The sequence below is a fragment of the Rhinopithecus roxellana genome, chromosome 11 (genome assembly GCF_007565055.1).
Source record: "Rhinopithecus roxellana isolate Shanxi Qingling chromosome 11, ASM756505v1, whole genome shotgun sequence".
Classification (NCBI taxonomy): Eukaryota; Metazoa; Chordata; class Mammalia; order Primates; family Cercopithecidae; genus Rhinopithecus; species Rhinopithecus roxellana.
Window position 1 is genome coordinate 116,013,044 of NC_044559.1, and position 26,183 is coordinate 116,039,226.

General features: G+C 42.0%; 2 protein-coding genes across 7 annotated transcripts in view; one reads left to right on the forward strand and one right to left on the reverse strand.

The window, feature by feature from the left end:
* PTER (phosphotriesterase related) overlaps positions 1 to 26,183 on the forward strand; it is a 117,784-nt gene that overhangs the window by 61,969 nt on the left and 29,632 nt on the right. For 2 of the 6 annotated variants that reach the window (XR_004060100.1, XM_030941167.1), the window contains exons 4-6: positions 7,752 to 7,892; positions 13,722 to 13,864; positions 19,369 to 19,486. Coding sequence is in view for 4 of the 6 variants with exons in the window: in XM_030941167.1 (XP_030797027.1) it covers positions 7,752 to 7,892; positions 13,722 to 13,864; positions 19,369 to 19,481 (397 nt within the window). In the remaining 2 variants the exon portion in view is untranslated. Of the gene's footprint in view, positions 1 to 7,751; positions 7,893 to 13,721; positions 16,375 to 19,368; positions 20,012 to 26,183 lie in introns of those variants that run through there. The other 4 variants (XR_004060101.1, XM_030941166.1, XM_030941169.1 and 1 more) reach the window with 4 other exon arrangements.
* On the reverse strand, positions 14,652 to 24,434 carry C1QL3 (complement C1q like 3). The gene is made up of 2 exons (XM_010354759.2): positions 23,034 to 24,434; positions 14,652 to 17,342 (listed from the first exon to the last, which is right to left on the reverse strand). Exons 1-2 carry the CDS (start codon positions 23,619 to 23,621, stop codon positions 17,163 to 17,165), a joined length of 768 nt encoding a protein of 255 aa, XP_010353061.1. The 5' UTR covers positions 23,622 to 24,434; the 3' UTR covers positions 14,652 to 17,162.

Below are 26,183 nucleotides of genomic sequence, written 5' to 3' on the forward strand. Positions count from 1 at the left end.
CGACAGAGTGAGACTCCGTCTCAAGAAAAATAAAATAAAATGAAAAACAACTCTCAAGAATTATTCATGGATATGGAATGCAGAATGAAGAAAACTGCCTGAGGTTAGCACCTCCACTCTTCCAAGATGTGCTGTGAGATCACTGGTGATGGGGAGGGGCAGGACGTCTGTTTAACCCTCATCTGCTGGATGGCACACAGAGTTCATTTTCCCGTGGTAGCATACTGACATTTGGGGTCAATCCTCTCCAAGTGAAAAAGAAATTCACTTGCATAAATGCAACTTCAGTAGCACTTTGGCAGTCCCTGGAAGCCATCCAGCTGAATGTCAGTTTCACATAGGTAAGTCACCTTGTTAGACCTTCATGGTGCACGGTGCTTGTTCCTGGATGTCATTGTGATGGTGAGTGTGTCTCCGGAGTGTGAGTGCCTTGGAGGAGGAATGGAGCTGCCTGGTGCCTGGAGCGTTCACACCCCGGAGGGGCAGCCTGGTCTAAGAACAGGCCTCTGAACACAAAAGCAGTTTGGGTGTTTTTGAAGCTCTTTTAGTTTGAGACCTGAGTTTATCTTTTCTGAGACTTAAAGTCCTCATCTGTAAGATGGGGACAGTCACACCTTCCTGATAGAGCTTCTGTAAGGATTAAACAAGCTGGGGCAATATTAAATACCTGATGCCTATCAGGTGTTGATTTTCTTATTTCCTGTCCCACCCCTCATTAATATCTCATACCACATTCTACTTATTTACAGGACTTTCCTTTGAAAAATATGTGTGATCACACACTATTTTCTTCCCCTGGATTTTGCAATCAGTTTGCTTTGTCAATAAGAATAATTTAAATGAATTCATCCCCTTTATTTTTATTTTTTAATTTAATTTTTAATTTAATTATTTATTTATTTGTTTATTTGGAATTGTGTCTTGCTTGCTCTGTCACCTAGGCTGGAGTGCAGTGGCTTGATCATGACTCACTGTAGCCTCGACTTCCCGATCTCCAACAATCCTCCCACCTCAGTCTCCCAAGTAGCTGGGACCATGGGCGTGCACCACCCTCACCTGGCTGATGTGTGTATTTTTGTTAGAAATCAGGTTTTGCCATGTTGCCCAGGCTTGTCTGGAATTCCTGAGCTCAAGTGACCCTTCCACCTCGGCCTCCCAAAGTGCTGGGATCATAGGCATGAGCCACCGTGCGCAGCTGAATTCATTTCTTAATTGCCTTCACATTAATATGTAGTTACCCAAAGGAGGTCATATCAATAAATGTCAGTTAAAAAATCAGAAAGAAAAACTGTATATATATGTATGTATGTCTTGGTATTTTAATGACAGCAAATTTCTCTTCCCCTCTTTTTCTTTCTATTTATTTATTTTTGTTATAGAGACAGGGTCTCTCTGTGTTTGGTCACAAACTCCTGGGCTCAAGCAACCCTCCCAGAGGCTCGGCCTCCCAAAGTGCTGGTATTACAGGCATGAGCCACTCACTGCATCTGGCCTTGCCCCTCTTTTTCAACTGCATTTTCCTGATGTCTAAAATATCAGCCTAATTGCTTCCCTTCTGAAGCAATCTCCCCTCGCATGTGACCGTGAAATTTTTAAGAATGTTTTTACAGAGGAAACAGCTTCCCCAAAGTCACATCCCTTTACATTAAGATTTTCGACGGGGTAAGAATTCACAGGGATTACTTTTTTTTTTTTTTTTTTTTTTTTGAGACAAGGTCTGACTCTGTCCCAGGCTGGAGTGCAGCAGTACGACCATAGCTCACTGTAGCCTCAAACTCCTGGGTTCAAATGATCCTCCCACCTCAGCCTCCTGAGCAACTGGAACCACAGGCACACACCACCATGTCCTGCTAATTTTTACAGTTTGTTGTAGAGACAGGGTCTTGCTTTGTTTCCAAGGCTAGTCTCAAACTCCGGGGCTCAAGGGATCCTTCCACCTTGGCTTCCCAAAGTGCTGGGATTATAGGAGTGAGCCAATGTGCCTGGCCAGGGGTTACTTTTGAAACTTAACATGTGTGGATGAATCTTATGGAACAGTGTTAGTCTTCCCCTAGAAAGACATCTCTGCTTATGGTGACATTCTTCAGTTAACGTTTACAACGTAGGTAACATTTATATTTCATTGCGTCTGGAGAATTGGGTCCCTACAGTCCCCATTCCTCTTTTATTTTTTGTTTGTTTATATTTCATTTTTTAGAGGCAGGGGCTCACTCTGTCACCCAAGCTGGAGTGTAGTGGTGTCATCATAGGTCACTGCAGCCTTGAACTCCTGGGCTCAAGCAGTCCTCCCCACTCAGCCTTCCAAGTAGCTGGGACCACAGGCATGAGCCACCATGCCTGCCACCTCCCCATTCCTCTTTTATTTTATTTTTATTTTTATTTTTATTTTTTGAGACAGTGTCTTGCTCTGTCACCCAAACTGGAGTGCAGTGGCATGATCTTGGCTCACTGCAACCTCTGCCTTCCAGGTTCAAGCGATTCTCCTGCCTCATCCTCCTGAGCAGCTGGGACTGCAGGCACGTGCCACCACACCGGCGAATTTTTGTATTTTCAGTACAGTCAGGGTTTCACTGTATTGGCCAGACTGGTCTCGAACTCCTGACCTCAGTGATCCACGTGCCTCAGCCTCTCAAAGTGCTGGAATTACAGGTGTGAGCCACCACGCTCAGCCCCATTCCTCTTCTAGATGAGGCTTTTGCAAGACCACATGGAGAGAGATCGCATAATGCCTCATGGGCCACTGTAAGGCCTTGGCTTTTACTTTTGAGGGAAATAGAAAGCCATTGGTGGGTTCTGAGCAGAAGAGAGACCTAGTCTGACTTAGGTGTGGAGGTGGCACTTTAATTGCAGTATGTAGAATAGACTGTAATAGAACAATTTGGTATCTATTGCAGTGATCCTGCAAGAGACCAGGGTGATTTGGGTCTGGAGGGTAGTATGGGAGGTGATGGTAGGTCTGGATTCTGGTCGTATTTTGAAGACTGAGCCCCAATGCTATCCTAATAGGTTAAACGTAGAATGTCAGAGGAAGAAAGCAGTCAAGAATGATCGAGGTTTTTGGCCTGAGCAGCTAGAATGGAGTTGTTGTCGGCCGGGCGCGGTGGCTCAAGCCTGTAATCCCAGCACTTTGGGAGGCCGAGACGGGCGGATCACGAGGTCAGGAGATTGAGACCATCCTGGCTAACACGGTGAAACCCCGTCTCTACTAAAAAAAAATACAAAAAACTAGCCGGGCGACGTGGCGGGCGCCTGTAGTCCCAGCTACTCGGGAGGCTGAGGCAGGAGAATGGCGTAAACCCGGGAGGCGGAGCTTGCAGTGAGCTGAGATCTGGCCACTGCACTCCAGCCCTGGGCGGCAGAGCGAGACTCCGTCTCAAAAAAAAAAAAAAAAAAAAAAAGAATGGAGTTGTTGTCAACAGAGATAGGGAAGGGTATTGGAGCAGCCAGTTTGAGGGGTAGAAGAAAGGTCCAGTTTGGGACATGCTGAGGTTGAAGTCGCTGTTAGGCACCCGAGTAGAGATGGCAAGCGGGCAGTTGCATTTCAGGTCTGGCTTCAGGAGGGAGGTCTGATCTGGTGATGGAAGTTGCCTCTGTGCCCCTTAATATTTGAAATATTCATTTCTTTTTTTTCTTTCCTTTTTTCTTTTTTCTTTTTCTTTTTTTTTTTTTTTTTTTTTTTGTTGTTGTTGAGACGGAGTCTCCCTCAGTTGCCCAGGCTGGAGCGCAGTAATGTGATCTTGGCTCACTGCAACCTCCACCTCCCAAATTGAAGTGATTCTCCTACCTTGGCCTCCCAAGTAGCTGGGACTACAGGCACAAGCCACCATGCTTGGCTAATTTTTGTATTTTTAGTAGAGATAGGGTTTCACCATGTTGGCCAGGCTGATCTTGAACTCATGACCTCAAGTGATCCACCCACCTTGGCCTCCCAATGTGCTGGGATTACAGGCGTGAGCCCCCATGCCCCGCCAATATTTGTAATATTCATTTCTTAATTGACTTCACACTAGTATTTAGTTATCCAGAGGGGGTCATATCACTATATGTCAGTTTAAAAAAATGAATAACTACATACACACACACACACACACACACACACACACGCACACACACCCCATAGTAAGAAAGTAAGCAGTTGTCATGATTCCCATAGTTCCTTTCTCTTTGATCATGTCATTCAAATTGTCTAAAATAACAGTAAAGATTTAATCCTGCTTACTATATGTAGTTACCCTCTGACTTAGCAATTAAAAATCTCCACAAGTGAATCCCTTCTTCCCTTTCTGGGATTTTCACTGTCTTCCCCGCATACTACCCTTTGATGGTAAATTCTCCATTTTCCAAGTGCAGTTGGAGGGTACCATGGGGAGGAAATCAAATTTCAAATTAAAAACTAAAGCATACTCTGTGCACATTCAGTCATTGTAATTCTGGAAAATGTCCTTTGAGTAAAAAACAATATTTAGCAATAGGAGAAACTCTACAGTACGGTGGTTTAGAAGAGTAAGTTCTAACTTTGAGATGAATTTAAATTCTAGCACATCACCTTGAGTGAGTATCTAATCGCTCAAGTCCCAGTTTCTCAGTCTTTAAAATTGAGACCTGCTGGGATTATAGAGAGTATTAAATGAGATAATACATGTAATGCACTTCACACAATGTCAGACACATAGTAAGTTCTCATAATTGTCAGCAAGATGATAATGATGCTAAGTGACTTTACTTTTTATTTTCAGTTGGAGCTGAGGCTAAAGATTTTTCTAAGGCTTTACATTTTACCATGGACTTTTCACGAAGTATATGCCTCAATATAGCAATGAAAATTTAGAAAAGTGATTCTCAAGGCATTGGGCCAAAGGAAACAAAAAGACATTAGGAGCAGAAATAAGAGTATGATCCAACCTGTAACTGGTGGCTCCATTTCCCTCCTGACTCCTCCCCTCCCCCAGTACCCTGCCCATATTGGATAATTAACACACTGAATTTACTCAAAAGGAAAAAATACTAAACTTACCTCTTCCCGCTTACGTTACTTTAATTGTGTATATTTTGTTTTTTTTCAAGTATGGTTCTTTGGGGAAAACAGAATATGTTTTCTATAGAAAAACACATATTCTTTCAGCCCAGTAATTTTGGAAGCAAAAGATGGTCTCCATGGTAAGAAGATGGAAAATGAGTAGTATTAATAGAAGATAGCACAGAACTAATGTATATTTTATAGTATAAAGGAAAGATTTTTTAGCCTCCCTGCCTAAAACAACATCGTGAACTCTAAGTTCTGCTAAATTGGTGAATAAAATGAAAAGGAGCCAGCCAGGAGATGATAGCTCAGAATGAAAGTCAATAGTCAACTCCCAGAAATCTCACGGGAAAGGAGACACCTCCCGCACCCATGGTACACAGAGGTTTAATTGGTTCTCCTGTGGTTTGTAAGGAAAGCTTTGACTGGGCGTGGTGGCTCACAACTGTAATCCCAGGACTTTGGGAGGCCAAGACAGGTGGATCACCTCAGGTCAGGAGTTCGAGACCAGCCTGGCCAACATGGCAAAACCCTGTCTTTACTAAAAATACAAAAGTTAGCCGGGAGTGGTGGCACACGCCTGTAGTCCCAGCTACATGGGAGGCTGAAGCAGGAGAATCACTTGGACCTGGGAGGTGGAGGTTGCAGTGAGCCGATCATGCCACTATACTCCAGCCTGGGTGACAGAGGGAGACTCTGCCTCAAAAAAAAAAAAAAAAAACTTTGAAAATTCTTCTGACCTCTTAGAAGTAGATTCATGGACACATAATAGTGCTTTTTTTTTTTTCTTTTTCTTTTCTTTCTTTATTTTTTTTATTTTTATTTTTATTTTTAGTAGAGATGGGTTTTCACCATGTTGGCCAGGCTGGTCTCAAACTCCTGGCCTCAAATGATCCACCCACTTTGGCCTCTCAGAGTGCTAGGATTACAGGCGTGAGCCACCATGCCCAGCCAGATATTAGTGCTTTTTGTTTTTTGAGATGGAATCTTGCTCTGTCACCCAGGCTGGAATGCAGTGGCATGATCTCAGCTCACTGCAACCTCCACCTCCCGGTTTCAGTTGATTCTCATGCCTCAGCCTCCCAAGTGGCTGGGATTACAGGTGCCTGCCACCACCCCCAGCTAATTTTTATTTTGTTTTTGTTTTTTGAGACGGAGTCTCACTCTGTTTCCCAGGCTGGATTGCAATGGTGTAATCTCAGCTCACTGAAACCTCCGTCTGCTGGGTTCAAGCAGTTTTCCTGCCTCAGCCTCCCAAGTAGCTGGGATTACAGGCACCCACCACTATGCCCGGCTAATTTTTAGTATTTTTAGTAGAGACAAGGTTTTGCCATGTTGGCCAAGCTGGTCTTAAACTCCTGACCTCAGGTGATCCACCGACCTCGGCCTCCCAAAATGCTGGGATTACAGGTGTGAGCCACCACACCCGGCCATTTTTGTCTTTTTAGTAGAGATGTGGTTTTACCATGTTGGCTAGACTTGTCTGGAACACCTGACCTCAAGTGATCCACCCACCTTGGCCTCACAAAGTGCTGGGATTGAGCCACCACGCCCTGCCACAAAATAGTGCTTTAATCCTCACATCATGGAGTTGCCAAAGTAATAGAAATATCAGCATGAATTAAAAGCCAATAAGACAATGACTGTCTAATGTTCTCAACTCATCTCCAGATCAATTTCGGATCCCAAACGATCCCTTATAAATCTGTAGGTCCTTCATTCCTTTCATGCAGTGTCTAATGGGGTATATTTTTCCTTCATTCCCTTCATGCAGTGTCTTCCTTCCCTTCATGAAATGTCTAATGGGGTATATTTTTCTTTCACATTTTTTTGCATATTGTTCTTCTGCTAGGATGTTTTTATTCCTTCTTAGCTCTCTGTGTGATTGGATCTCTACAATGGCATTTTGGGGTTACCTTAGTGCATCTCTTTTTACTTGTTATAATGTAAATTTCTTGAGATAATCTACTCTTGCTCTGTACTCTTCTCTGTAGCCTGTACTTGTCTTACATTTCTCTCCTTTCCCATTCATTTACATAATCTTACATCCTAAAATAGTTATATTCTTTATATGATAGCTATTGAAATGAGAAGATATCCATAAAATTTATCATAAAATAATAAATTTTATTTAAAAAATAAGCACTCCAGAACATAAATATCTGTATGAGTATTGTGCCTTAAAGTTGTTGGAACGGCATTCTTTAAAGGCTTTAGAATTAATTTTAGAACCACTTTACAATCTTCACAAGAAAATCACCCTGCTACCACAAGGCAAAGCCTCATGTGTTACCCAGATTAGCATTACTCACCTAATTTGCCAGACCTGAGGCCAGATTTCCTTTGATAGTTTTCACAGTTCATAGCAGTCCTTAGAGGATGAAAATTTACTCCATTAAGGATTCTCAAAATAGTGTGGGGGCGTATTCTGAACGCAGTTCTGAGGGAGAATTCCAAACTTGCTTTGCAATAATGGAAGCATCATTAAACTAAGTCTGTAGTACTCAAGTACTTTAGAGGGGAAAACTCCCTTTTAGATGAGTAAGTTCTGTTATTTCTGGTAACAAATTGAACTTACTATTTTATACTCACATCATTAAGAGCCATTTCAGAAGTTTCTGTTACTTGACTTCAACTATGTTCTTGTACATAGTGTGCTTAAAACTTCTAGTATGTACATGTGGAAAATGGGCTCCTCATAATAACAATATATCTGTTGTATTGTTTCTAGGACTATACTTGATAAGAAGGAGCTCTTGGAGTTTGCTCAACTTGGCTGCTACTTGGAATATGACCTCTTTGGTACTGAACTACTTCATTACCAACTCTGCCCAGATATTGACATGCCTGATGATAACAAAAGAATTAGAAGGTAAATATGGTAAAGTCTCTCATAGCATTCCCTTTCCCTAGTCCTTTTTGATTGTCATATCTAGGGAAGTATTAGCAAAGATTCAGAAAACAGTAAGCAGGCTGAACCACAGACTTGCAGAGAAAAATATATCTATGCTGTTTCAGGGAGAAAATCTCTCTATATTATTTTAAGGAGAAAATGAGTCATCCTAAGTAGGCTAAAGCTTAGCAGAGCCTTAGAAGTTCAGTGCAGATGGGCAGCTGACAGGAAACACAGATAATACCCAACCCCTGCCATGAAAATCAGAGAACAAAAGACATTTTCCTCTTTTTACCTCTAATGAAATAAGCTGTTCCTCTCTCAGGTTGACCACACTAAAGCCATAACTTCCTACCAGTAATATTTGAAATGCTTTATTAAAAGTTTTCATTAAAAAGGTGATTTCAAGTTAAATGCTAAAAGTGTAAGGTCTAAAGACTAAACATCATGTAAAATGAATGCAACCTTCCAAAATTGTATAATGTGTGATGCTGGCAGATAATTGTAGGAGTCATTCTTTGTAATCAAGTAGAAAATTTTAGGTGTCAACAATACCTACCTAGTTTGGTCTTGGTCACATGGTGATATGAAGATTGAATGAACCAAGTTAGAAAATCTAGGAGGAGAAATAAATTGGAGATTGACAAGGAAGACTTTCATTTGGGAATATCTAAGTGTTGCTATCCAGTGAAGCCCTAAGGTATGGTTTGTATGTGATAGTTGAACCATGGGAATGAATGACATCACTCAGAGAAGATGATAAGGACAGAGATTTGGGGACAGAGACATTTAAGGAATGGAGTAGGAACCATCACTCAAGGAAAGGTTGAGAAGAAGTTTTCAAAGTGATAACATGAGAGATGTATGTTGTTATGGAAGTCAGTAGAGAGGAAGACTCAGGGCAGAAGGGCTTGGATGCCGGTAATAAGTGACAAATATCAAGGGAAATAAAGATTGAAAAACATCCATTGGATTTCACAATTAGGAGGCTGACATTTTATAAACAGTAAGTGCAGTCTCAGTGGAAAAGGCTTGAGGAATGAGTGGGCCGTGAGGAAGAGGAGAGAGGATGCTGAGGTGACTCAAGAAGTGTGGCAGTGGAGGGAAGCAAGGAGTTGAGGCTGGAGTTAGAAGACAACAAAGGATCAAGGGAAGTTTCTAGTAAGAGTTGAGAAATGTTTATGTGACTAAGAGCAAGAGCAGAGAGATGGCCAGAGAGAATGAGTCTGAGAGAATGGAAGTGGTGCCCATTCCACAGGGTTACTATAGAATTGACATGAAATAATGTATTCCAAGTTTTTATCTGAGTGTCTGGTGTAGAATATGGAAGTGTTCAATAGATGTTGATTTTTAGAAACTCTGGATAGATAAGAAATATAGACCAAGGTTCCTAAGGCGACAAATAGATGGAATCTGGGGAACAAATAGAATGTTGGTTGAAAGGATGCTTTCTCCATTGAAATGAGAGGGCGTGACACAGCAATGGGGTGAATGCAAATAAAAGTCTTAGTGAGGGAAACAGGAGACTGAGGACACATGTCCTTTAGTGTCTCTGTGAGGTGGACATGGTTATCTCCTGAGAAAAAAAGAGTGGGTTTAGGGCAGGACCATGTAGAGCAGGAGGAAGGCTAGGAATGGCTGTCGGGTCAATGAGAGAGACCTTGACATGGGTGTGTTATGTGTGAGACATAGTTGAGTCTAGAAATCATGATTGTGTGCCTGTGCATCGGCACCAATGCACTTGATTTCGTGATTATTTTCCAAAAGCAAGAATGTTTTGCGTTTTGGTAGTGGAACCAGAGAAGTTGTGTGCATACAAGCAGAAAATAGGAATAATTCAAGAGATTGAGGGTTGGGACTCTGTCTGAAAGAGATGGATAACAAAGGAGGGGTTGAGATGAGGGTCATGGGATCTAAGCTGGAGGGAAGAAAGCGTAGAGAGGCATGGGCAGATAGACAGAAAAGCATAGCAGGGCAAATAACTGGACTGCAGGCTTTAATGAAGTAGGTGGAGCATATATATGCTCAAATATATATACTATATATGTATATACACACACACACATACAGTAGAAGAATTGAGTGGAAAAAGTAGAAAGAGGTAACATGATCAGAGTAGGAAACTGAAGATTGAGATATTCAGACAAGAACTAGAATATAATTATGAGAACAGAAAAGTGATTGCAATGTAAGTAGCAAAGCTGGAATTGAGAAGTTATGTCCAGGAACCATGAGATTCAAGTATCGATAGTTGAATAAGGCACACTGGGTTGAGGGGAAGATCTTGACCCTGTGGTCATAGTTGGGACATCCTGAGGATCTTTCCCTGGGAAGTCAACATTTATGTCCTTATGCCTTCTGCTGTCTCCACGTTCTGGCATTCTGCCTTGATCACCTCATTAATGGTACTATGCTTCAAGTTTAGTATCAGCAGGGAAAGCTAGTTAATCAATGTTGCTCTAGTTAGGTAAGATGGCAACACTCAACTCTACATGAGCAAATGACTTCACCTGCCTTGACCAATGAAGCTCTGTCTTTTCTTTTAATACTCAGATCAGTTATTTGACAGGTAGATGTATTGATTCTTTGTTTATTTTTGTTTTATTATTTTAATTTACTTGCCCAGGAACCCGATTCAATACAGGTGAACCTGTTTCCCTAAAGCCCTAGTAGTTAGTTTATACTCAGAGGAGACTATTCCTTGCCTAAAGGGATCTGGAATTTAAAATAAGGCAGTGCATTCAGTCATTCTCATCTTTCGTAATCTCAAAAACATGATTTTTCTGATCAATGCCCTCAACGCATGTTCTATTTCTTCTTCTTTTTTTTTTTTTTTTTTTTTCTTTTTTTGAGACTGAGTCTGGCTCTGTCGCCCAAGCTGGAGTGCAGTGGTGCAATCTCAGCTCACTGCAAGCTCCGCCTCCCAGGTTCACACCATTCTCCTTCCTCACCCTCCCCAGTAGCTGGGACTACAGGCTCCCGCCACCACACCCAGCTAATTTTTTGTATTTTCAGTAGAGACGGGGTTTCACCGTGTTAGCCAGGATGGTCTCGATCTCCTGACCTTATGATCTGCCCACCTCAGCCTCCCAAAGTCCTGGGATTACAGGCGTGAGCCACCGCGCCCGGCCTCAAGACATATTTTATTTTCTAAATCATCTTGGAAATGGGAACTTTGCACTCCGGATTGGCTTCCTTTTCCCAAGCCCCTTTGTGGTAGTAAGGTGCATATTTTGCACACCTGTGTCTTACACGAGGCTCCCAGACCTTCTAGAACAAGAAAAAGATCTGTAAAGGGGCATATATGAAGGAGATAGGAGGGTCAGATGACCAGTGGCTCCTCCAGCATTCCTTCTTAGCTCCTTTTGGCCATTTGTTTATCCTTTACTGTGCTAAATATAGCCATTCTGGATGTATGGAAATAGTACAAATTATTATAATATAAATGTGTGTATATGTATATAATGCATGTGTGCTATTCCATACATATGTATATGTATGTGTGCTTAATCTTCCTTAAATTAAACCATGCATTATCACTTGACCCAAGGACAGCCCATGTTAAGCACCGAATGCCCTTTTGGGTTGCAAGTGCTCCAGTACCCCACTGTCTTGCACACTTGGTTTTCATCATGCATCATCAGTCCTTTTCTGAGCCATTGTAGTCTTAAACCTCTGAAGTACATGAACACAGAAGCACGCTTCTGCCTACCTCTGGTGTTCAGCACCAGAAATTCTGTGTCTAACACCTGTTTTCAATCTTCTGCTCCATTTCTCAAATCTTATTATATCTCTGCCTTTTCACACTTTGTAGTCTCTCTCTAATATTTGTTTGCAAACACTAACTCATTTGTATTTCTATAATTACCGTGATTTTTTGTCTTCTTGTCTGTTGTGGCTCCCCCTTTTCTGGCAGCATCTCTGTAATTCCTGTTCTTCCATAAAATGGCACAACAGGAGAGATGATCTTTTAGTGTACGCGGGACGGGGCAGGTTTTCTGGATGGTCAGGATATAATTGTGTGTCCAGAGCCATAACGTTATCTTTCTCCTGAGATAAGTAGTCTCCAGATTCTTGACTTGATGGGCTGTAAGGATTCCCGGTCTGAAGTAGGAGTATGTTGTCCTCTGTACTCTTTCATTCTACTTCACTATTTGATAACATCAAGGTCTGACACAAGACATCTTAGAGGAATTTGTTTATCCACATGATCTGCCTTTGTAGTATGAGAAATTCTATTTCTCAGATAAGAAACATGGGCAAAAATTTTGGAACATGCCCAGAAAATATCAGGGAGAAAGTGTTTCCTGAAACCTCCTATAGCGTGATACTTCTTTGCAGTTGTGGATCAAGGTATGTCACGCTAAGGTTCAGCATTGTGTATGCATTCTGTCAAATCCTTCTCTTTGTTTTTTTTTATGTGATCATAAAACTTATCTTAGATAATTCCCCTAAACTGAGTGTGTTCCAAAAGTAACTGCAGATCAGAACTTTAGGATATTATACAAATTTCAATGAGGCAAAAAATTGCAGTGGCACAAAAGTCATTCCATGCGCTCACAGGACAGGCATGGCTCTTCTCTGCTGGTGCTTGCATTCCTTTGACCTGCAGATACAAAGTCTATTCTTCCATTATAACTTATTTTAAAATATATGTTCTCGGAGGGCAGGGCTTTGTGCCTGAGTTTTTCTGTGTGTGTGTAGTGCCCCACGTTTTGCTCACTGTAGTAATTAAATATGACTCATGTACTAGGACACCAAGAAATGCTTTTGAAACAAAAAAGATACCTTTCAAATAATCAGCCTCTGGGGGAAGGCACTGTCCCTCCGTCTAGATCCACTTTAGAACCTAAACGCTGAAAAAACTATTCAGAGAACCCCAGAAAAGAGCCATTGTCTGCGAGTGGCATCTTCCACCATCAAAGACCCATGGAAGTCACGACAGACACTGCCCAGAGTCCAGACACGTACAGATGGTAGCTGTCAGGAGGTGACTCACACTACAGTTTCCAGCATTTAACACAGCAAAGAGGATTTCATTTTTAGAGAATAGTCAGGAAGCTGTTCTTTAGTCCACTGATTACAAATTTAAAGGACTAGCTTATTATTTTAGCAATCTTGCTGACATGGAAAGAAGATGGAATACATTTGTATTGGTCCGTTGAATCCAGTCCTCAGAGACCACAACTAAATCAAAATTGCCATAGACTTCAAAGGGACAAATGGTTAAAATACTGACCAACCTTTTTTCAGTGACTTTGTAGCTTGCCAAGTGCCCCTCACCTGCAGATCCACTGATTTGGCTCTCAGAATATTTTACTTGTAGTGAGTGAGATTCCTTTTGTTTCCCTATTTTAATCACAGAGTCCTTGATATTGATTTGCTAGATAAAAGGAGAGAGCAAGAATGAGATCTGAAAAATGGGCCCACAGAGAGAGGCATTTGAGAGAGGACTGCTGAATACAAATCCAGAACAAAATTATTTAGCAAAATGCCAAAGTGGTCATTCATCCAAACTGGCACATCCTATTAGAAGCTATCTTTAATGCGGTATTGCCGGGCGTTGTCATAAATATCACAGGTTAGAAATTTCTGTGTGAATGGAATAAGGATATGTTCCTGCTGGGATGCAGCAATATTTTTATCATCACCACACAATATTTATTAAAGTTCTCTCAGTACACACGCCACAGTAGAAGGCAGTATCTTTACGATAAGCACAATAGGTTAATGAGTAAAAAGTCAAAAGCACCCTGAAAAGCGAAAATGAAAGACAAATGACATCTAATGAGTTAACGTTTTTCACAGGGTGCGTCTCCTGGTGGAGGAGGGCTATGAAGATCGAATTCTGGTAGCACATGACATACATACGAAAACCCGGCTGATGAAATATGGAGGTCACGGCTATTCTCATATACTCACCAACGTTGTTCCTAAAATGTTACTGAGAGGTATAACTGAGAATGTGCTTGATAAGATTCTAATAGAGAACCCTAAGCAATGGCTAACTTTCAAATAGGATGGTTGCTTATGAATTCGCACCTTGAGTGTAAAACTGGCGGAGAACATTCAGCGATTTCCAGTCCACTGAGAGCTATTAATCAGTTACCTAGGACTAATGATGGATCATTTCCTTCTGATGAGAAGTGGGAGGGTTTGCCTTCTCTGAGACCAGCTATTACACCTGTGCCTCTAGGGAGTTACTCAGCCTAATTAAGCCCTATTATTTTGCCTTAACAAAATAAATACAGAAGTACCTATTTCTAAACAATGATTTAAAGTCTGTATCCCCTAAGTGGAGTTGTTTTTCTCCCTATCTATCAGCTGCACTACTTCAGAAAATGTAAAGTGTTTCTAGTTGAATTATTCCCTTCTTGAGCGATCTAATGTTTCTTGTAATATTGATGATCCTACTAATTATCCTGCTGTTCTTTAATTAATGCTTAATGAATAATATGGCACTTTAAAATAGCTTCTTCAACAAGGGAAGTTAAATTTTGAGACTTTTTCCCCAAAGGATACTGTCTGTAATACGATTACCAATTCACAGTGATAAAAATATTTTGAAAGGTTAATTTTATGCTGTCCACCTATCTATATATTCTTCTAATAAAATGGTTTTGATATCTTTGGCTTTCTGGTATCTATTTTTGCTGTAAATTTTGCTGTTTTGCAACCTTTGTGTAAGAACACATAACACTACTGAATTATAAAAATTCAATCATAAAAGTCAAAATATATTACATAATATAGTTTAATGAATCATTTATAATAACAAAGGCCACAATTTAATTAACTGATAAGATATAATGCAAAAAAAAAGGAGAAATGTTTGCCTTATATATATTCCCTTTATTTCCTTTACCTTGTGTTTTTCCTTGGACCTAAACAGAGAAAATAATGCTTATTTATCTGAAGAAAAGGTCAGATCTATTGGAAATGACAGCCTGATACTAGAGCCTCCTCTTTAAAAGGTATCCAGCCCTGATATTTTGTGTAAATAAAGCATTTTAAAAAACTCTTAGTTAAAACACTTAGGTGATGGCCACTGCTGCTTATAAATTCATCTTTTGGTTGAATCCTCACTATGCTATTTGGCACCTAAAAATATTCTCTAAACCCTTGCTGCCAATTCCTCTTTGATAAATATATAGTTAATTCGAAATAAAATCCATTGCGATTCATTTATGAGTTATCTTACATATCACAAAGGCCAATTAGAATTAGTCCTTATTCTTGATGAAAAGTCTGTTTTTAATCATAAAAATCGTGACAGTTACTCAGACCCAGGCATTTCAACAGAGCTAACACCACCTTCAGATAGGCACACCATGCATAACTCTTGGGAAGTTGAGCTTTGCTAAATAAAAGATATTTCGGCTGATCAGAGATGATCAAGCTTTCTGTGTATTGGAACAGAAAGTAACAAAGAGGAATGAGCCAGGAGAACAAATTAATTCCTTTAAATAAAAAGAAATGCAAGTGTCCTTCACCAGTAAAGCAAGCAAATTTTTAAAATTTCTGTTTTTGAAATCTACTTGTCAAAGAGTTTTCAAAGGCAATGAAAGGGGAACAGATTTTTCATTATAATAGTGGAAGTTGTGTGATAGTTAGGAGATATCAACATGCATTTTTAATCTTTTCCTTAGATGAAAGAGATGGCTTTTGGCAGTGTGTTCTAACCAGCAAGAAAAGATTTGTATTACTCTCCAAATCTACTGTACTGTCAGCTTCAGTCCACCTGAGAAAAAAGAAAAAAAATTGATAGCTCAAATGCATATAATTCATAAACACTGCAAAGGAGAGCCACTTGGTGTCTGCAGTCCTCATATTAACAATCTGTCACAGAATGCAGTTAAAGTATTGATTGGCATATGGTAATACAGCAACCATAGCCTTAACTTACAGACCTTAAAATAAAGGGCATTTTAACCTAACACAATTAATTTTCTAGATAACTCTTAAAGAGAAGTTGTTTTAACTGTTTTTGCTACTCCATATATTGTCATTCAAAATATATTTTAACCCAAAATAAGTTAAATAATTTATGCATGTTTGTGTGTGTATATATGCATATGCTTTTTTATATTAAAATTTTGAGGCTATACAGCCACTGTGCCCTATGGAATAAAGCCATATATATATGTTTTATATGTATACAAAACATTTCATCTAACATATATATGTGTGTGTGAGTATATGTGTGCGTGTTTAGCAGATATTTGTATAAAATATAAACACTGTTGTCATATGGGTTATATGTGAAATTGTTAATTTTGAAATAACCTCAGGCCACAGACTTGTAGTAACCGTTTGAAGGCCTCACCTAGTGTCCCCTTGGTGACGTATGCAGCAGCTCAAATTAAACCTTTGTGCATTGGGTTATGAATAATCTTTTGTTCCAAAGATGGCAAAAGCCTCGGCTTGATTTGATACTAAAGAATAAATTTCTCTGACTTTCCCAGTGAATCTAAATGTATTCAGTTGACAAAATGGACACATAAGGGCTTTTTCTAAATACCGTACATAATTACACATTTTCACACTTAGAGGGTAATCCTATGATACACTGTCAATCTCTATTTTTAAAGACTATCACCAGAAAAGAGAGAAAAGAAAATTCATATAAGAAAAAGAAAATGTGAAAATGATCATAGGCTTGGGAATTCCCTCAAATCCAGAAAATTCCAGGTTAAGGCTTGAAGTTGAATCATTCCCAGGTCTAGCTCTAAAGTTAACAAGAGTACAAGGCAAACAATTTCTTTGGGGACAAGCAGCATTATTTCAATTAGACCTTCTCCTGCAGGGTAAAAATCATTCTTCCCCACACTATGAATGGACTCCAAGTATCATAATAAGCAGGTAAACTCACAAGAACCAAAGCCGACATGGATAAAAGCAGCAAGATCACAGTACACCAAAGTATCATATATATTGAAGAAATAATTCAATGTCTTAGATTTGTCTATAAAAATTTGTGATCTATATAGGACTTCATTCACATGGACACTAACGATAAGGAGTATTTGCTTTGGCGGTAGTGGATCACACATCTGCTTATCTTGCTTTGATATTTTTTACATAATGTTTCTGAGTGATACAGATGTGAGTCAGGTAGCATTTGATTTCCCCACATATACACAACCGAGGTGCCCTGCCATTGGCATCCCCTGGGATCCTTGATTCACTGACGTTAGCCATACGCATCCAGTGTTCAAACTCAGAATGATAAGCTTAGTCTCTGCATTATCAGTCAGCGTAAATAATAAATCCAGAAAACGTGCTGTATTTGTTGTTGTTCCCTCCATGGGCTTTCCCGCCATCTAATTTGATATAGACTTCGTCTCCCGGCTCCAAATGAAGAACCACACTGTTACTGGCATAGTCGTAATTCTGATCAGCATCCTGGGCAATTGCACTAGCACGCACCTATGTGAAACAGACAAGAATTAGGATGCGTAAATGAGAATTCTCAAGTTTTCTTTTTTGCCATTCATGCAGCATCACAAGCTGACTTGCTGCCATAGCACAGAATTTAGCATAGGGAAGTCCATGTTGACCTCAGAGCTTTATGAGAATAGTGCTGTGGCAGTTTCAGCTACATTGGTGAGAAGGAGGACAGAAAGGGACAAAATAGTGCTTCAGTGGGGACGATTCTGGCAGTCTTCTCTAACTCCACATTCTAAACTATGCATACAATTTATCATCTTCCTATATCACTTGTTTTTCTAACTCCTTCAATCCCTATGCCCAATCACATTTTGAAATGAAACTAATAGTATTTTTTGCATTTTGGTTTAAGCCAAATAGCAATATTCTAATCAGCTGTTTATGAGTACAGAAGTTCAAGTCTAAGTTCAGCTGTTCACCACAATTATTAGAAAACTGAGGTATGTAATAGCTAAAAATACCCAGGAAAATACCAACTCCTCTACTACTTACACAGAAAAAAAAGAAAAAGTCTTTTGATTTAGGGCTTTCCAAATCTAATTCATGTAAAGCCCCCTTTACCAGGCTGCTTCAGAAGCTTAGCTCATTTATACATCTTTGATTATATCACCCAAGTTTTCAGAGCTCCTTTTTCCATCATGTCTTTTTATTACTTAGCTATGACATGTGCATTTAAATCAACAATTTAACCTCAACATATCTAAAACTTAAAGAAGGGACTAAATTTTCATGTTCTGAGGCCTCTCATGTTTCAAGAATTTTTGAATGATTTCATTGAATATCCACTTACACTTAGGAGATTCTAAATATGTGGCTTGATTTGAGGACAGAGGCTGCTTATAATCTGCCCATGGTAAGCCTGTGATCTCATTAGTGAGTTGATAGACATTTACAAACAGTCAAATTGCTTATCTCATGCATTGTGGACATTCTGTCAGATCCTTAGCTCAAATTAGGCTTCATATTCATTTAGATATATTTTGATTCTGCCTTGGAAAATCTTTCAACAGGCAGACTTAGATTTGATTTATTTCAGTAAAGCATCTACTTTGTGGCTTGTTTCATTTCTATTCCACTATAATGATATTTCCCTGAATAACATAGCAAGTGATTTAGTGGTTTTGTAAACCTACACTATGTAATAATGCATGATTTGGGGTACAATATGCTGGATTTTATCACTTGGAAAAATGAGAGAAACGAGAAAGAAGTTCAGAATTTCCAAAATTTAAATGATGGGTTTTCCAATTAAATTTTCATGTGATATGTTCTCACATTAGTGCTGAAACGTTAAAAAAAGGAGAAGGCTCTTTAACACTGCTGAACCTGTAAAGTCATTTGAGTAGTATCTTTAAAATGTCTTTCTGGGTATCATATAGCAAAAGGAGAAAATGACCTAAAGGATTTAGAATTGCTTAGCACTGTACTAACAGGCACTAATATAATGAAAGCAATATACCATGTAATTATGCTTGGAAGCCTTGACTCCAAAGTATATGCCAATTTAGTAAAGTGGTCCATTTTGACCATTAAATAATAATGCAGTTTGACTTCATAATATTTTCTAAAAATTAATCATGAGTTTGTAGGAGTTGAATGCTTTGATTCATTTATTTCATCTAGCCATTAATTCCCAGGGAAACAAATCTACAAGAAGGATATTGGTATTATGACTTGTGTTTTTTCTCATCTGTGGATTTTTAATGGGTGAAAAAATTTAAAAACAAAATATTAAGCTATATTAGTAATACATTAGTTATCAACCCGTAATATACTCCTCAGCTATTACTAAAAACCAGACACATTTTGTTCAGTGCTTTGGGTGTTTAGGACATATTCTATGGTTATTGGGCTTTAACATGGTTTTCTACATGAAGGTATTGGAGAAACAGGACATACTAAAATTACGTGATTTAGACACAATAATCCTTTTAAAAATATGATGCCATTTTTATTCTCCAGGGTATAACCACAAAACCAAGTAAATGTCACTATTTTCATTCAGCAGGTGTAACCACAAAAGCCTATGAATGCATTAGAGTGATTCCACAGACTGAAAGGTTACCCTCACAGTTTCCACCACCTTTGTTGGATCAAGCCAGTGTGGTTGCTCTTTAATGAAGGTAATTCTCTAAGATTTTAACCTATACTGTACCGTAAGACTGTCCCAATTAAATAATTGCCATACTCCAGTGTACTTGGCATGATTTTGGTATGCCTGCTCACCTGATCGTACTCTAAAGATATAACAGGACTTGAAATTTCAAGCTCTAGTATCCAGCTCAGTGACTTCAACAATTATTTCAAGCCATCAAACTATTGAGGAAGGTAATGTGTTCACCCTGGAGGCTATTTCCAGATTCCTAAGTGTACACTGATTTCAGCATTCTGTCTGGGAATACAATCCATCCTTTCTTCAGTGCAACTGACCGATTTCTACCTAAATTTACTCTAATATCTTTTCTTATTACAAGATAACTATTTAGATTCTGCTTTATCTTTAGTCCATATTTCTTTAACCCTAAAAAGATTATTAATTTGACATGTCATTGATCTCTCTAATAAGTGAATACCAACCCACAAACCACTCATCCTTTTAAAAATATTTCGTGTGCATCAGTGCCATAACTAATAAATGTTTAAGAGTATCAACTGGTCTTTAATTATTTTATGCTTTTAATCCTGAAACAGTTTTAGTTTTCATTACAGTGGCTTATTTATTATAGTGGCATTAGAGTAATTGTATTCAAATAGCAATTTTTCTTCATGTTTTCTGCTAAGAGGATTACAAACATTAAAGAGATTTCCTCCTTTCAAATGTAAAGCTATTTGAGTCGAAATTTTACCTTTAATATGCACTGTCATGGGCTTTCAACAAATGGTAGAATTAAATTTAGGTTGATGGCTTCATAGGGAGTATGAGAGCTGCGGTCCTTTTAGGGGTATGTTTCTGTGTCTGCAATAGGTTGTGTAGTTTTAGCATTATCTTATTAGTGAGGATCTATCATTAGAGATAATATTTATGGTGACATTTGTAATTTAATTAATTGCCACTGATGTTCTCGTTATTTCATTTTCATTGTACTTCTGTGGAATCATAAACAAAAGGTTAAGTGGCACATCAGGTTAATTTACCAGTCTTTGATGTTTCCATCTGTGATCTTACATTCTACACAAAGCATAAATAAAATGGTTCTCATATGGTTATGGTCCAGAAGCATTTCTCTCTCTTAGTTTAATTTTTAGTTTAATTTTTGTGCTTCTCGAAATCCACTTAATCCATAGAACGTTACGCTGACATGGATCTCTGAGTTTCTGTTTTATGAAAACAAATTAGGTCAGCTCAGAGAGGGAGCCTGCCATTCTAAGAAGTGATCAGACCCAGAATATAATCGAAAAGAAAGAGTGAAGTGTTATTTAAAATTAATGAAAAGATTTTATAAGATTTCTCATTTGTAACTGCCTGCAGACTGGACTTGACAAAATAGTTCTAGTCTAGAGATAAAATTCCTTAACAGTAGTAGTGTAGTAACCATTTTCCAAAATAGTCCACACTGAACTAAGAAAACAATGTTGTTTACCACTATAGATTTATTTTTCTGAATTACCTGTTGCATACCTTTTGCAGAAGCAGCAGCTTAATATTCCCAATGAAAAGCATTATGCATTATAAGGTCAGCTGTTTTACCTTATTCTTTTTCCTGATCTTCATGGAATGTGTGTGCTAGCATGATACAAAGGAAGATTTTACACCCCAAACATTGAAATAATTTTAAAAACAAAATGCACATAGAACACCTACTTGGTGTTATTTTCTTGGAATCAGTGTAATATACACAGGCTCAGCAGTCTAGACGTTAACATTTAAACTAATTTAAATGTATTAATCCCTGCTTTTTTCATGCAATTGCAATTTCCAGATATTTAAAGATGTGAGCATTTTTATACATTTGCTGATAAAATTGGAATCATTTGGTTTTAATCGATACCTCTAAAAATCATCTCTTCAGGCCGATTGTATTTTCCAGACCTGACCTTTGAGTCAGAAGACAGCCAATTTGCAAATAAAGGGGTGTCTCATGGCTGCCTGCTGAGGGGCTGTTCATAAGCCTTTTTGTAAGGGTGTTTCAATAGCTTCATTCTGGTACAGTGAGTCATGCCCTGTTTTAGCCATTTGCCTATAACTGTTTTACTGCTCTGTGAATAATTTTTATTTATCTTAATATTATTTTCATGCATAACAGCTGTAATAAACAACCCTGTCAGTGCCTCCTGGTGGCCATTTTTCCTCTTTTTGTTCTATGTGTCCTGAGGGTCCCTTAGCTATTTGTAGGATAGGGCAGGGAACAGGACGTTTTCTGTCTTTCTCTCCTACGCATTTAGGACATCTTTTTTGTTCTCGTTGTTCTTTCACTTTGGAAAGAATTCTGACCCTGAATTAGGTCTTCCGAATCCTGCTTGAATGGTGCTTAACAGAAACCTGGGTGATAGCTAAGAATCTCTGAATGTCCAGGGGGCGAGTTACCTAAAGCCCAATAGACCTCGTTTAAGTCAAAGTTGCAGCAGGAGAGGAGGTCTCTTGATGGCGATGCCACGGTCGCGGGCCATCTCCTATGCCACTCAATAAGCAAAGTTGAACCCCAGAAACTCAGCCCCAACCACAGGCTACAGGCTGCAAGGCCTCGCCCCAGTGGCTACTGATTCAGCTTGCACAGGAGGTCCCATTACACTTTTAGGTAGTTGCAAATATTATTTTCCTCCTCTGACTAAGAGATCAAACAAGCTTCGGTTTTGCAATGACCTCGAATTTCTCCACAGTAAAGTGGCCCCAGCAGAATACTGCAGACCCATGCGTAGCCCTTGTAGCGGCGCCGACTGGCTCAGGGAATCAAATCCTCTTGGCCGGCTGGTCCAGAGGCTGATAGACTCGGGGCTGGGCTCGAACCGGTCGCCCCCGCAAGCTACCTGCCCGAGCGTCCTCTGACTCCATAGAGAGTTTGGGTTCTGAGTCTAGCTGCGCGCAGTGTTTCACTGCATGAACCCCCGAATCTCAACTATTCTTTTTGTTATCAGCATTCCTTGCCTCTCCCCTCCGCTATTTTTTGGCTGAAAACGAAACTGGAGTTTGCGCCTTGAAATTGACTATATGTGAGTTTCACGGCCTGGGACGCCGCAAGGACTTGGCGACCGCGGGCCCCACGGTCGCTCCTCCGTTGTGGCTGCGCCCGGCTTGGACTCACTCCTTTGGGGCCGTTGTTTCTCCCTCGGGCCTTTGTCTACCACCCCCGAGTCGGTCACCCTGCCACGCCCATTCCGGACTCCCCCAGCCCTCTCCACTCCCCAGAAAGCCCGTAGGCGACCAGCGCACGAGCTGTCCCGGGGACCCAGCTCCCGGCTTCCCGCCCCTCGAGGGTTGCGCTCGCAGGCGCGCGCACCGATCGAGGGTCCCAGACTCTGGAACCGCCCTCTCCAGGCCGCTGGGCGCCCTCCTGCGCGCACGACCCCCGCCTCTCCAGCGTGGGACGGCGTCCCCCTCGCCGTCTCTCCGGGAAGCCCAGCCGCCGCGCCCTTCCTCCGCGGGCTCCCACCCCCATTTCCGGGGTCTCCTCCCTCTCTCCCGCACCTTCCCGCGCTCCCTCCCTGCCCTCCCCGCCGCCCGCTGGCGCTCACCTGGTTGTTTTTGCAGAGATCAGCCCACATGCTGGTGCCGTCCCCTCCGCGCATCAGGACGTGGTAGGTGAAGAAGTAGATGCCCGGGATGGAGCAGGTGAACTTGCCGGTGGTGGGGTCGTAGTGGTTTCCGAGGTTGGTGACCACGTCGTCGAACTTGAGCACCTCGTAGCCTTCGTGCTGCCGCTTGAGGCCGGCGTAGAAGGCGATCTTGGGCACCGTGCTGTAGGTGGCGGCGCTGATGGCCCCGGCCGCGTTCAGGCCGGGCGCCCCGGGCGGGCCCGGCAGGCCTTGGCGGCCCGGCTCGCCCTTCTCGCCCGGAGGCCCCATGGGGCCCGGCGGCCCGGGCTCTCCGGGGGGCCCGCGCGGACCCGCCTTCCCGGGTCGGCCGGCCTCGCCTTTGGGGCCCTGGATGAAGGTGGGCAGGGACTGCATGAGGCCGCGGTCGGGCGTGGCAGCGGTGCTGGGAGCCTTGGTGCCCCCGTAGGGGTCGCAGACCATGCGGCAGGTGCCCAGCATCTCGTAGTGCGCCGACGTGCCGGCCGAGCTCACCAGCACCGGGATGAGGATCACCAGCAGCAGCACCATCACCACCCCCAGCGCCCCGGCAGCGATCAGGCGCCTCCTGCTGCCCACCAGCCGGCTCAGCGCGGGGCGATCCTCTTGTCTGCTTTTGGACAGAATTTTGAAGGTTGGGCGGGGACCTCTTCAGAGCCGAAAACAACCCCCAGCGAACCCCAACTCCCCTGGGCGGGCGCGCGCCGGCCGCTGCTGCTGACTTCTGCTCCCCCCGCGGAGGCTGCGGCTGGGGAGGGAGCGCGGGCGCCCAGTGACTTGAGCCGAAGTCCCGAGCCTGGGGTGGGGGTCGGGGGAGGGGTGCGCGGGGCGCCCTCGCCTCCCGCGAGCTCCTTCGCACCTGTGGCTGCAGCGGGCGCCGGCGCGGCCACCGGGAGGGCAGAGCCAGCCGCCGCCTCCTGCGCTCGCCCGGGCCGCTCACACTTTTATGCCGCCGCCGCCTGCGATCGACTTTTCCGTTTTTGCAGACTGCGCCAGTTCGCACCAACTTTCCGTCTGAAGTTGCCTTTTTCTGCCTCCTCCTCCTCTTCTTTCGCTCGCTCAGTTCGCCCGTCCGCTGCCTTTTTTTTTATTGCCTCCTTTCTCTCTTCCTCCTTTGCCACCACCACAACTCGAATAGACGCGCACCCCAAAGCCCCGCGTGGGCCCGGGCGTCCCCCGGGTGCGCCCAGCGGCGGCGGCGGCGGGCACTGTCGGCTCGGCGAGGCTCGGGGCTGGGGTGGAGGAGCGAGCGAGCAGCGGCGAGCGCCTCACGGCCGGGAGCGGAGCGAGAGAGAGACTGAAGGCAGAATTCTGCCTGGGTACCACCTGCCAGGAGAAGAGGAGGCTGACAAACGCGCGCCGGAGCAATTTATAGGCACCCAAGGCACAGAGGAAGGGGAGCCGCTTTGGCATCTCATTGCAGCATCTGCTCTGCTCATCCCACTCAGAGAGAGTTTGGCATTACTCTGACAATGTGGGATTTTTTTTTCGGCCTCTCTTTTTTTCTCTCTCTGCACATGGATGAACAGTGAGATTCTGAATACTCCCTTGCTGAACCAAGCGATGGCAGGTCCTGCTGGACCCACCTGGGGGAGAGAGACAGCTGTGCGACAGCTTTCAGGGCTCAAGGGTCACACCTAAGTCCCAGATTTCCCCACTGCAAGCAGCCCCAGTTGGAGGGTGGAGGTGAAGGTTGAAAGGAGGGTGGCTGAGTTGACAATGTTTCTTTGCTGGCTCCTCTACAATCAGTGCTTCAGGTGTTTCTCAAAATGCCACTTTTAACAGAAGGAGGGCCTTTTAGAATTTTCCAGATGGTAGATGTGATTTTCTTTTAACCTGATGGTTTTCTTCCTCTGCCTTCTAAATGAATAAGATGTTACCCCAAGAACAGCGAGGTATGTTGAAAAGCCAAATAACATTTCTGAGTGAAATAAAATGAACATGTCCACCGCATCTGGGGGGGGTGGGGGTTGGTCCTTTTCACAAATGCTGCACCGTGGTGAGTGCATACATATGTACTCTACTTACAGGCTTACAGTTCTAGCAGTCTTTCAGGGGATACTGCCAATGGACCTGAAGTTGCATTTACTTAAAGTCGCTAAATGTACGAGAAATAATCACTTGTCAAAATGGCGTCAAAAGATCAAGCAAGGAGCATTTACACAAGTGCTGGGCAAGGTCTTTTCCTAGGATATGGAAGAGTTCTTATAAGCTCCATAGCAGATTTCCCAAATGTACATTGAGGGAGGGGAGAAACAGGAGAATACAAGAAACAAGAGCCTCCATTCTCAGTGGGTGAGCTGCAGAAGGAACAGGATGGTTTATCATATTACTGGAAAGCTCCCAGGGTAGATATCAGGCAAGTTATCCCACCAACAAATACATAAGACACACAAGAATGGCTTTAAATAAATAAGTAGAATTGATTCCTAAATCATACTTCTGCATTCAGGAGCAACAGATGTCAATCAAACGTGGGTGACATTTGCTTGTCAATAGGAGGATGATGGCTGGGAAGACGGTGACTTATTACATCAGAGTGAGAATGTGAAATGAGAAGCAGGAACAAATAAGACTACAGCAAGCAAATAATAACATCCTGGGTGACGATCAAGCAGCCTGTGATCTAGTTTGCGGGTGTCACAGCATGGACTTCTCCTTTCCTCCCTGTGCCTCAACCTCCCCGCCCCCCAGCCTACTCCAGTCCCCCCCCCCCCCACCAATTTAATTCTTTCTTTTCTTCTTCTCTGTTTCACAACAAAATAAGGTCAAATGAGCAGACAGAAGGAAACAAAGATTCATTGATTCTTTTAAGAGAAATGTCAGTAGCTCCTTCAAGCCTTGGCTGGGAGAATCAACCCTAAGAGGTGTGCTGTGTGGCCCAGTGGGGTGGGGGTCTCCACCTCCTGGCTACTGACAGAGCCACACTGCTCCTGGAATTGGAAAGCAGTCCTTCCCACTTCTCAAGCCTTTAACTTTTATTTTAGGGTAGTGGTTTTATAAATGTGCGCCTATTGCTTGGGCATAATTGTACACATACTTCCATAATACTTTTGTTCACATGAGCCGCCTTATTTTCAAATTTTTAAGCAG